Below are 13384 nucleotides of genomic sequence, written 5' to 3' on the forward strand. Positions count from 1 at the left end.
GACATGTCGAATTTTAAACAATGTTAAAGCAGACTATAAATAAGTGTGCTCTCAATAATTTAAATTGATAAATTTATATATGTATATTTAATTTTGTCTTCAAAATTATGATACGGATTTAAATTAAATAGATCAGTTATTTTTGAAATATAATAAAGAAAAAATTGTCAATGTATTAGAAACTCTTACTCTACTTACCAGACATAACCATTGAAGAAAAGCAGTATTTTTTTTTTGCTTTTGTCTTATAAATACATATTTTAACGCGTGTGTGAAAAAGATCATTAGTTTGCATTAATTTCTTTATAAAACTGACGACATGTCAACGTTTTTGTACATAGTATATTATTTTATATCACCAAACCTGTACGAGATGAGCCTTGGCGAAAACACACACACACACACATACACATACATATAGATAAGTTTCCAGTTTGTGATGGATGTTAAGGTCTAGTTTTAAGATTATTTATGACAGCTGTTATTTACATATCTGTTATATATTGTACATTTACTCAGCTTAACGGAGTGGAGAGGTTTTGATCAAAGCTAAAAAGCGTGGCTTGAGATCTTAAGAAGATGATATGAGGTATGAAACAGTGGATTTTATTAGGATCGCCAAACTGGAAAACGAATGGTCAGACCATTACATTACCGCTTGAACTTATTAAACTAAATGTATCACTACAGTTTCTCATGCAGAGCTTCGTTGTGTTTATGTATTTATTCGAAAAATTAAATATTGGAATGACAAATAAGTTATAGCTGGACTTCGTGCCGACAGAAGGATTATTTGCAACAGAACACATTTTTTTATCGGGTTTTACAAACCAAGAACACACAAAGTGCACTTTGAACCGATGGTCTAATGCTTTCAGGACGCATAGTAATCTGTATAGCTGTTGAACTTCTGGAGGGAGGGGAGAAGCGGAAAGCCTGACCTGAGGGGTAAAGCGCGGAGTGGTGGGGGGGGGCGGGAAACGAGGACTAGGAAGGCCAGCCCTCACGTCGTTTGGTAACAACAGTACATGGGATCAAAATATAAAGGATCATGCCATCCTCAGGGGCGGGTAACACCACAAAACTGGGGCGAACAGCATCCTGAATTAGAAATAAATTAAAATCTAAACACAATACAGCCGCACATCAGCAAACAGCTAAAACTGTAAAAGAATTTTATATATATATATATATATATATATATATATATATATATATATATATATATATATATATATTCTAATAACAAGATAACACAAAGGGTATGTATAGAGTACCCTGAAAAATAAGAAAACAATAAACTCTGTAGTATACTCTAAAAAATATAACATTAAAACACCTAAGAATATATAAAACTCTACTTAAAGATAAACTCTGAAAGGTAAATAAAACTCTCTACTTAAAACTAAACAGCTACAGGCCACTAAAAGAAAATATCACAAAGTCACAATCGGTGGGGCTGCTACTTGGTAAACCAAGAAGCAAACTCTAATCCGGGGGGTAGCGGCAAGCCGAGCGCCGGGCTCAAGAGTCAGGCACTCCTCTCCTGGGCTGCTGTAAACAGAGAAGCGACGACCACTTCTGGAGCAGTTCGCTGTCCCGAAAAGAACTACACAGGCTGCTGAAGACACTACAAGGTCACTAGTTGTGCCCTAGGTTTCTGAAACACTAGGGGGGTGTACAAATGCTTCAAGGGCTGGGCCTTACAACACGAGTAAACTGGAGTGCTGAAAGTAAGCAAAACACAACAGAACACTTACAAGAGTTGCAACACAAACACAGGACAGGCAATAGACAATTAATTACTTACTGATCAGCACTACAAATAAAACATAATATACAAATAAACAAGACAGTTACAGGAGCTTGACACTAATAAGTTAAATAAATGTGGTTGCAGTTAAGCTATACAAATTTAAATGAAATAAAGTTTACTAATATAACAGCAAATTTGAGTTTGATTAGATAATTACTATTGACAAACAGAAAAAAAATTAAGTCTGCAAGAGAATTAAGAAGGAAAATAAATATATCAATAAATATACTCAATATGTATTACTTTACTCTAATTATCAATAATAAAAATTACTCTGAAAACAATATGGCTGATTCAATCAGCAACTGAAATAAATTCAATAGATGATACTTTAATTAATTTAAGCTAAATTCGGTGTAACGCAATATGGCGGATTCAAGCACACACAAGTCTCTGAACAATTACAAGAAACACACGAGACAAACACGACACTCAAACCCTGGTGTGCATATCTATGGACACAAACAGGAAGTCATTTGCGAAGCATCTGTGAAGAAGGAGGAAGTTCAAAATGGCGACCAACCTCGCTAAATAACTCAACCATGAGGTCGCGATAAACTGAATTTATAGTTAAGCAGACAAATTTATACTGAAACTATTTACGTGAAAAAATAAAGCAATTAATATGGAATTATGTACTGCCCCTAGTTATGAGTTTAAATCAGAATTAGACACGATTACACGAGATGTGCCTGGGCTCAAGGCACTACAAATATCGCGCACGTGGTAAATTTAAGCTAAAAGAGTTACAGGAGTTACTTTAAATGTTGCAAAATTGAATAAAAAGTAAGGGATTAACAGAAACTTAACATATCTATCAGACGCACACAAATTATTCATAAGGGACTATAGGCCATTGAACACACACAGAGGACAGGACAAAAACAATTACACAGGCTTAAGAAAATATACACTTTGAAGGGGTTCCAAAGGCCTTTGGGGGCGACGATCTTCGACTGTAATTACGCGACTCGCCTTGAAGTAATTAATTAAGTTGGGAAGAAATTAAATATGGTATTTGACCGAGCTAAAAAAATTCAAACATAAGGACGAGACTAAGGGCCGTATGCACAGAACAATTTAGTGGGTGCGACCACTTGATTTGACGAGAATTCCCCACTTGGCTTAAAATATTGTATGCAGAGAATGATTTAGTAGCCGCGACCACTAAATTCGACGAATAAGCCCCACTCGGCTAAAAATTGTCAAATTTTCAGTCATATTTAGTGGAAGAGCCCACTAACTTTTTAGTTGAGGAATTAGTGAGCGATCAACCTCACTAATTGAATTTAGTGGAGAAATATAAGTAGAGTTTTTCTGCAAAATGGCGGTAGTCAGGGATATTTTCGATAGAGATTTTAATGATTTTATTGCGTATGCGAGGGACAATCCTTATCTACCTGCGCCTAGAAGATATTTGAGGGATGTGGAGAATCCACTAGAATTTTACAACGACAAAGAGTTTTTCAGGCGGTTTCGTTTTTCAAAGCAAACTGTCGCTGATGTTATCGTCCCACTTGTGGCCGAGGACAATGGGCAAAATCGTGGACTGCCGGTGCCAAATATCATCAAAGTGACTACAGCATTGAGATTTTATGGGAGCAAAAGTTTCCAGGTATGTTTAAAACTTGTGTGCGTGTATGTGTGCGTGCGCGTGTAAATTAAAGGAATTATTGGGGTTTAATCAGATAGGCTGATTGCTATGTTCAGATCCACAGCAGAGATAATGTAATATACGCTATCAACATGTAATTTTGTTGTAGAGCTAAGATAAGAATATATTTACATTAATATGTTTCATGGACGTCCATAAGCCGCCCCGCCCCACACCCCCAGTTTTCGGGGAAAGTCAAAAATTTAGTGAAGTCAAGTGTTTTCCTTTTAAGACATTAGTAGGGTCCGAACTGGAACGTTTTATGGCTACTTACAAGTTGCCATATTGTCTTCAAAAATAATAAAAATACTTAATACCCCAGGTATGCCCCCCCCCCCCCTCTCCTCTTACAAACAATCAGATGGACGCCTTGATTTATTTGCATAATAAAAATTATCCTTAGTAAATATTTTTCATCAAAATTTCTTTTGAAACACATTTGATATGTACATTTTTTTTAGATTGTATGCGGGGATCTGAACCATCTGCATCAGTCGACAGTGAGCAGAATCGTGAAGGTAAGATATTGCTCAGCAAACTCCTCGTACTATTTTATGGTAAAAGTACCATATCACGTATCCAAGTTAATTCCTTGCTCCTGTTGGCATGATCCTGTACAATTGATCCTATGGTACATGATGCCTGCTGATTAAATTAAGTAGGTACTCAGCAAGATCCTAGACTTTAAAAAAAAAATTACGATTAAAAATTAATTATGATCGGAAGTTGAACACAGAAAGAAGTTCTAAAAATCTGAGATATTTTGCATGTAATGTGATATTTTTTGTTATGTTCAGGATCTGCCGACATACTAAATTAAAACAGCAAGCATCATGTACCACAGGATCAAATGTACAGGATCATGGCAACAGGATCAAGGAATTAACTTGGATACGTGCTACGGAACTTTTACTGCAAAAGAGAAAATGATTTTTTTATGCTCTTACACACAGAATTCAGATTATTCAGTTCTGAAACTTTGATTTTATTCATATACAAAAAAAACAATATTAAATGATTTATCAGTAAATTATACTTAACAACCATTAGATTATTTCTACATGAGAACATTATTGGTCCATTATGAAAATTGGTATATAGGTGCCCTTTTAGTATACGAATAACATAATATACCTACTGTATTTTGTCCTAAAGGGAGATTTTGAGATTTGATAAAAATACCTATTAATTAACTTCTTTGAAATAAATTGAAGTTGATGAGAGTCAGTCATGTTATAAATCAGGTTAAATGCCACTAAAAACTTGAAATAATAAAACAAGCTTGAGCTCCCTAGGCCTAATAGTGTTTTTAAGTTCTCACATTTTTAACTGTAAAAAAATATTGTGAAAAATAAAATTTTTGTACATTTTTGAATGGGTTGTATTTAATTAAATACTGGCCCAAAAAGATGTCATTTTTGATATTTTTCAACTGTGCCTTGGGTACAACTACTGTAGGTACCAAAAATTATAAAAATCTAAAATGGTAAGGTTCAGAGCACAGGTTGATTTCACATGGATTGACACTTGCTCCTTTTGGAATTACCGAATTAAGTTTTAAAATGTTGATAAAAGTAATGTTTTAATTTTAACTTAAGTTTTTCTATCTTTTTTCTAATTAAAAATTACTTTGTAGGGTTTTTGAAGTGTGGCACAGAATTAAAATATATTTAGATACTGTGATTTGGTGTGCATACTATTATTTACAACAAATACAAAATAATCCTTTCCAAATTTTGTAATTTGTCAGTTTCATGCCATGATAATATAAAGTTGTGATGACTTTAAAATAGTAGTAAAATATTCACAACCATAAAATAATTTTTTTTCACTGTACATTGTGCAGTTATTTTGTGTTAAATATAATAGTAATATTTTTTGCCGGGCTTATTAATCTGTAATTATAATCCTATGTTTCCCACTCACGTGGGAATCAACAGCCCAGGAGGTCAGTTTGCGGAACTGTATCGCAACCGCAAACAGTACATGTCACTGAATTTCCAGGTAACTGAAGTTGTTTTCTAATGTTCTAGTAAAGCATATGTAATCAATCATTAATAGTTTGAATTAGGCATTATTTTAATGGCAATTTTTTTTCCTCCCATAGCTGTTGTTAATATCTTAAACTGTTAATATGTTTCAGGTTGTTTGTGGACCAAATTTGGAGATATTGGATATAGTTACAAGATGGCCTGGTAGTACCCATGACTCTCGTATTTTCAACAACAGTAGAGTCATGGTTCGATTTGAAACGAAGACTCTCCCTGGACATCTCCTGGGAGATAATGGATATCCCCAGTTGGAGTTTTTGTACACTCCATTATTGGCTCCAGTAACTCATGCAGAAATCCAGTACAACACTGCACATAAGAGGACGAGGAACCTCGCGGAAAGACTGTTTGGTGTTTGGAAGCGAAGGTTTGCATGCCTTGGCCATCGGCTGAGAACAAAGCTCCGAACATCAAGCACAGTTGTTCTAGCTTGTGCTGTGCTTCATAACATGGCAGTGCGGCGTGGAGAACCTCTGCCACCACCAGGCGTTGAGAACCACCTGCCTGCAGTGCCTGTGGCAAATTTGCAACCACGCAACAACCGTGGAGCAGCAATCAGAAGAAGATTCATCGAGCGTCATTTCAATTAAAATTATCAAACAGATTTTTTTTTTCTTTGACCGCCTAATTACAGTGTCAAGAAAATATTTATATAAATTCTGTTTCGTGATTCCATTAAGTGTTTTTGTTTTTATTACTTGGAACTATTAATGCCCATTTGTCTGGTCCTTGCTAGAATTAACATTCTGGAATACCTGATTTTGAGATTTCCAAGATATGATTTCAGATGAGCCTGCCATGGTTTAATAGGCCTCTTGGGGAAACTCTCCATGTAAATAAAAGAGTTAACGCATTGGGCACTGTACCTCTTGAGACCTGTCTCAAAGGTGATGTGGAAACCAGTGCACAGCCCAGAAGAGTTCCAGTGGATCACGGAGAAAAATGGTTAGTGACGTACAGTTTTTCCACGTAGTTATGTAGTCTTAGACATGTTTATTAAAAATCATTTAAGTTTTTCGTGTTTATTTTTGATAGCCATAAAATATTTCAACAGAAGTTAGATTCATTTTTAGTTTTGTTTAGTTTCGAGGATACACATATAATTTTATATTTAATCACCAGTTATGTGGTTGATATTGCATGTTTTCTGGTATACAGTTATGTGGGCAGCAGGGCCATCAAGAGAAATTAAGGGCTCATTGGAAACGAATAAGATAGTGGATTGTTTTTTTTATTCTAACAAATATTAATGTGCATACTTCATTGACATATAAGCTTCGCATATCCATATGTTAAATTAAAAAGTCTAGTGTGTATGTACAAGAAGTGTTGTACATGTTGATATGCTAATAAACTGGTTATCTGTATGAAATTCCAAATTTATTGCAATTTAAATTAATATTACTATATTAAGTTCAGGGGTTATAAAAAGTGTGTAACTTTGCATCATTGTCAATATTTACTTAGCTACTGTGCCCACAAAAGAAGCTAAATTGGTGTTACTGGAAAGGTAAGGGATGAGGGCTTGTGTTAAAATACTTTCTCTCAGATCATTTTGGTGATTATGTGATAATGGTGTTTCTGCACCACCTTCATTTAACACATATTTGCCTCTACAATTTCTAAATATTTTTGTTATACTTTTGGCCCCCTGTTGAAACAAGTTGTGTGTGAAGGTGATATAATTAATGTACTCCTGTTTGTCTTCTCTTCATTCCTTCATGAACTCTGACCCTTTGACAAACAAACATGAACTGTGAATTAAATATCTTTCTTCACTAGTCTATTGGAAATGTGTGTGCTGTAGGCTGAAAAACTGACTATGCATAACACAAAAATATTTTTCTTTCCAATGAAGAGATTTGGATGATTCACAAACTTCTTTAATGTTTAAACAGTGAAAGTCTTATGAGGTGGATATATTTTGTAGTGCAACAGCTACAAAGATAAAATTGTCCAACTCTGATGCTTCTGAGAAAATACGCACACAAAAACTAAGGTGAACAGTATATTAAGAGGTTAGTTACATTAATACATATTTTTATCGTAGCTTACATAACCTACCCTACCTTTAACTTTAGTTAATTTTGCTATTTGTAAGCTCATGCTCAACAGATAAACAGAATGGGTTACGGTCTGATTTTTTTCACCATTGAGGTAATTAGAAACAGTAGAGAAAGATGAAATGAGGATGGATGAATGGGGGAAAGAACAGAGTACCCCATGATATTATAAATAAAATTTTAAAAGTTTCAAATTGCTAGCTGCAAGTGCTTGTTATTTCAATTTTATAATGGTAAACCATTCTCTAACAATATGAGTATATTTCTACAAGTGGATTTTTTTTAATCACAAGAAATTTAGGTTTTTACAGTATTATTTGGAGGTGACCAAGTGTACTCAAAACTACAGTAGTAAGTAAATTAAATTATTCTGTACAATAAATAAGTCACGAAACTTTCTTTCTTCAAGGAATTGTATTGCAAAATCACAACCTAACCTGTTTTAACATGACACTGCTACTTGAAGGAGACAAATAAGTACAATAAAAAACTTTCTTTAATTTCTTGTAAAATGTTTGATTAAATATTAGTACTGTTTAGTTTGAAGACATTCATCATTGCTACTGCGATCTGCACAGACTGCTATGGTGAATGGTGAGCAGCACAGTGCATAACACTACGGCCACCACGACAATCGACCAGGGATTTTCATTTATGAAAACATTGTAAAATAAACATGTAATTGTAGGGCAATATTTTAACAGGGACAGACCAATGCAGGCTGTACATGTTTGTTATTTAGGATATAAATCTTTATAATTTTTTTTGTAGCGTGCTGTAAACTTAATACATTCTTCTTGTATGAATAATTCTAATTTCTTGCCTCATTTAGAATCTCTCATTACTCTGGATCATTTTCAAAATCAAACTTCACTCTTAAAACTTTAATATTTACTCCTGTTTAATGTGATGATCCCATACTCCAAAGTCATTTTTTTTTTCATCACTGAATGAGTAGCCACAAATTTTGCATGGTAACAGTAGTTAAGAGTTAACACAAATAACCTCACTTAAATATAATAAAAGCTTACACTTGTAGAAAATATACTAATGAATTTTACTAACTTGTAAAAAAGCTATCAATTATGCAACACATACTCGTAAAATTCATGAATATTTTAGATTTAACACATTATATTTTGTATATTTGCAAGGTTACTACGGTCAGGGAAAGACTGGAAAAGTCAGGGATTTACATTTACCCTAGAAAAGTCAGGGAAATTAAAAAGATTTCTGGAATTTACTATATATGTATACTATGAACCAACACACTTTCCAGCACGATGTTAAAATATGAAATTTTGATCTTGTTTAAGAAAATATTTGTACTACTGTAATTTTCAATTCTGTCGTGACGCAAACCTGAGAGACAAGCGGCATTTAACAAACCACATCAGAGCTCATTGGACATATTTACAAAAATAAAAAATGTACCATGCATGAGACCAAGATGTTTTATTGAGACTTTAAGGTATGTACAGCAATATTAATCGAACATTGTTTTATATACAACAAATAATCATGATTAAATTTATTATTAATACTTACAAAACAACATTCAAACTTAAGATTTACTGGTTTAAAACTAATTCATTACAAAGTATTTTTTTAATTTCCTTTATATTACACATATTTGTAATTTTTATCAATTTTTCTTTGATGCTGTGAGTGTGAAAAATATCTTTTACTGTACGTTAAAAATTTTACTAGAAAAATATTCATTATTCATGAATATTGTGATATTTGATTCAAAATTCCTTTCGAGAGTGTGTATGGGGGGGGGGGGTGGGGGGAACACTATTCTCAGAAGCCTAATAACAATTTTTTTTTTATTTTTGTTGTATGGGTTCACGGGAATAAAAATCAGCATTTTTAAATGTCAGAAATACTTGTACATGCTATGAATATTTTATATTTTTAACAGTGTTATCTTAGCAATTTTAAATTTGATGTTTTATAGTTGTGTGTTAGTTTATTTGTGGGCCTACACATATTAGTATTAAACATTCATAATCTGGTTGATTTTTGGCAGTTCATTTGTTCTACTAGACTTATTATTACTTATAGTTAAACCATTCATCTTAAAGTAAACTTAAGCTAACTAATCCAAAGAGATGAACTTTCTGAAAGGACATGTCTTATACCAATTATCATATGATCATGCTGAAGTAAAGATTTCAAACTCTATAAATCTTTAAAATATAGACTCGTGGAAAGTAAAGCAAGTGACATCTCTATAAAACTATTTTTATTCTCTAATGTCTAACTTTATTTCCCTTTCAAAAACTTTTCAGTTTTATTACTAACCTTATTTTACAAAAGCTGCCACTTTCAAAATGTACCATGTATGTAGTCTTGAAGAGTGGTTTCTGCCCCTAATTTATTTTCTAAAGAGATATGCAACATATTTATGGCGACATTCTTAATTAAATAACAAATAAGCATACAATGGCAATGAACTATTTTATTATCTACCAAACATATCTACCATACAAAAATAACTAAAAAAAATTAATTGCTAGATGTTATAAAGGCAGACCAAATTATTTCTCAAAAAGCTGCAACGCACTGCACTTATAATTATGAAAACACAGTTTGAAATATTGTTTTAACAGCACAGCCCAGACCACAGGCGTGAAATCTGGTGAGCCCCCTCTCAACAAATCTACTTCTGCAAGTGTTTTAATTTAGTTTGTAGAAAGATGTGATCTAACAATTCTGTACCTCAGAGCTAAAACCACGTAAGTCACATATGTAGATTTTTACAGGAGAGAGCCCAAATCAATCATGCAGGTTTAGTTTGCTATGTTACTTCTAAAAAAATAGTAGTATGATTATTGTGTGGGCAGATATTAAAACTCAAAACACATAACATTTTACTGATATTGTATTTTTACTAAGTTTTCAAAAAAGTTTACCATAAGTGGACTTACACTCATTTGACTCTGAACACATTTCAATATATGTGACTTACATATGTACACATTATAAATAATCAATAATTTTTATTAACCAGAGGTAGTATTCATCTATTTTGAATGTTAGGTTATAATAAAATGCTAAAAGTTAATTTTTAGCATATAAAAAACCATTTCACAAACAATCAAATTAATTATGCATCACTGGTCTTTCTAATATTGGTAATTCAAGCAAAAATCAAAAAGAACATCACGCAATAAGTACTCTTATGATGCATCATTCGTCATCTGGGAAGTCTCCAGTATTTTTTGTATCTCCATGCGGTAAATCACGAAAATAAGACCTGTACTCTTCAGGAATCCACTGTTGGAGTATCACAAGATCCTTGTACTTCTGGGTGCTGATTTTTTTTCTTTCTGCTCTTAACAGTGGAAGCAATGCTGGGAGTGATAAAGGTCTCCGTTTTATTCTCCTCAAATCAGTTGATTTGAACTCCCCATTAAAATCAGTCTTGAAATAAAGGAAACCTGGTTCACTTTTTCGCAGCTGTACCCAAACAACTGATGAGATGAGGAAGGGCTCACCCTCTGTGTCTATCTTTCTTGAGATGAATGGGGCTGAAGTATTGCCAATCAATGAAGTAAAATCTTTGAAATCCTTCAAAGTCATGCGCTTAACGTTGAACGACTTCTTTTTGCAGCTTGCAATAAAATTCACCCAATCATTACATGTGAATATAGTGTTCGTTGGCAGATGTTTTTTCGCTCTCTCTATGATACTGTGATCTCCATCTACTTCCATGTGTGTGTGGCCTCTAAGCAAAAACTTATGGTTTACTTCCTTAAGATTTGAGCTGAAATACAACATCCACATGTACATGAGAATCATCGCCATGTTGCGATTCTGACCAGCACAGTTATCTGTCCATACGGTCAGATATTCTACCTCACTCTGTAGAAAAGTTTCATTCGCCCAGCTTACAAAAAAAGATGCCATTTCATTACCTCCTCGTCCACCTGTCACTTCATCCCATACCATACACCAAGTCTCCTTCGAAGTTGGATCCGTTATCGTATAATTTAAAGTCCAGAGCTTCCTTAGATAAAAACTTTGAGAATTCGTCAAATAGGGAGTAGGTAAGCACTTCTGAAGGTCCGCCATGATCGTTTTGTGCTTGCAACTTTCTGTAGAATTTACTTTGTCCTCACTTTTTAACTTGTATCTCAAACTAGCTTCATCTATGTGCTTCTTTTGTTTTTCTTTTATTTCATTTATTTCCTCTTCACTTGAAGTATTCTTAAGTAGACACAAATATCGGTCACACATATCACACGTATCTACATCTGGTAAATGGAAGGCAAGATTAAAATCTTCATTGAAGATCCATCTGAACAGCCATTCTTTCCCGCACTCTCTTCCTAATTCCTTGCCTTCTTCAACATTAAAGAATACATTTTAGAAATATTCAAATGACTTCCCAAATACTTTTTGGATGTTCTTTCCCTACCATAATGACTTTCGTATGCAGGATATTGACGAATGTGTCTCTTAATGTCATTGACAATCTCTTCGGGTGTTTTATTCACTGCAACATGTCTACCCCGTTGGTCAGCGACAACCATCCCTACTTCAGATGTCTTAGCTTGCGCTGTTCTCACAAAGTTTTCTGAGATACATAGGGTATTTAAAAAAAACACCTTGCAAACAACCAATTTCTTATTGTCAATAGTGAGGGAATATGTGTTACTCTTCGTCCTTTCATTCTCTCTTGAGAAGTCTCTAGGTCTAGATCTTCTAATTGGTTTTGCTGTTACACAAGAAGAGATATACTGCCGCTTTGAATCCCATGACCTATCTTCTGCCCAAAATTCCTTGTGGATACGTATTCTATTGTTTTCGTCAAAGCGTTGTGTACACTTTAACCTGCATGTTTCCTTGCAAGGAGGCTTTAATATTTTTGCCTCCATTACTGTGCCCTTGCAACTTACATATTTTTTGCCACTGATTCTTCTTGCCTTTCTAACATTTTTCTTCCATTTTTTTTCGCATCTTATCCTTTTCCTTCCTCGGTTGTTTTTTTCTTTTGGAAAATCATCTTCAGAAGTGCTATCATCGTAAGGAACGAGTGATTTATTTCTGTGAGCCTGAATGTCATTTATTTCAACATTTGGTTGACCATTATGTGCTTGAAGGTCTGGAAATCCTAAGATTTCAGTAATAGGACTTGAAGATAACAAGTGTAACTCAGCAGTGTTGCTTTCTTCCCAGCTTAAATAAGTTGATGGTGAAGGATCATCAATATCAACAATCCCTTCTGGTTCTTTCACGAACTTGGTAAACGATGAATCACTACTTGTAGAAAAACCATTCATATGAGCAGTAGAATCTGAAACAATATAAGGAACCATACAAACGTAGTACTTATATTTTAAGATATATGAATAATAAAAAACCAAGACAACTAAACACAAATAACGTACAACTGGAACTTGCGTGATCGGTAGGTGTTAAGGCAGTCATGTAGTTAACACCCATATTATCTGCTGTCTTCAGGTTATCATCTCCAACATTCATTTCTGTTTCAGACCATGTTGGAACCACAACCTACAAAAAAAGACAGTTTAATAGATGTTAATACCAGTATAAACTTAAACAATGGTAACAGCAACACTATAAAAATTATCAGTGCAAATAATATTAAAATTTATATTTTGTAGTATATTTAGTTATTTAAACATTATTTCACAAAAAATATATAATTATTACTAAGGTTTCCATTTAAAATTTTTTTGGTGCGTGAAAGTCCGCAAAATACACAGCTAAAACAATTATTTTGCTACACTTTTTAAGTGCACACAGTAGTTAAAAATTTTAATGGAAA

General features: G+C 33.6%; 1 protein-coding gene across 1 annotated transcript; it reads right to left on the minus strand.

Moving 5' to 3' along the window:
* Positions 1–11921: 11921 nt before the first annotated feature.
* Positions 11922–13077, minus strand: LOC134527569 (uncharacterized). Its single transcript, XM_063360354.1, has 2 exons — positions 12984–13077; positions 11922–12889 (listed from the first exon to the last, which is right to left on the minus strand). Exons 1-2 carry the CDS (start codon positions 13075–13077, stop codon positions 11922–11924), a joined length of 1062 nt encoding a protein of 353 aa, XP_063216424.1.
* Positions 13078–13384: the final 307 nt, after the last annotated feature.

The sequence above is a fragment of the Bacillus rossius genome, chromosome 1 (genome assembly GCF_032445375.1).
Source record: "Bacillus rossius redtenbacheri isolate Brsri chromosome 1, Brsri_v3, whole genome shotgun sequence".
NCBI classification, from domain to species: domain Eukaryota; kingdom Metazoa; phylum Arthropoda; class Insecta; order Phasmatodea; family Bacillidae; genus Bacillus; species Bacillus rossius.

Coding starts and splice junctions, on each gene's coding strand:
- LOC134527569 (XM_063360354.1), bottom strand. CDS start 13,077: ATGAATGTTGGAGATGATAACCTGAAGACAGCAGATAATATGGGTGTT. Junction 12,890..12,983: donor CGATCACGCAAGTTCCAGTT/GTACGTTATTTG, acceptor ATATTGTTTCAG/ATTCTACTGCTCATATGAAT.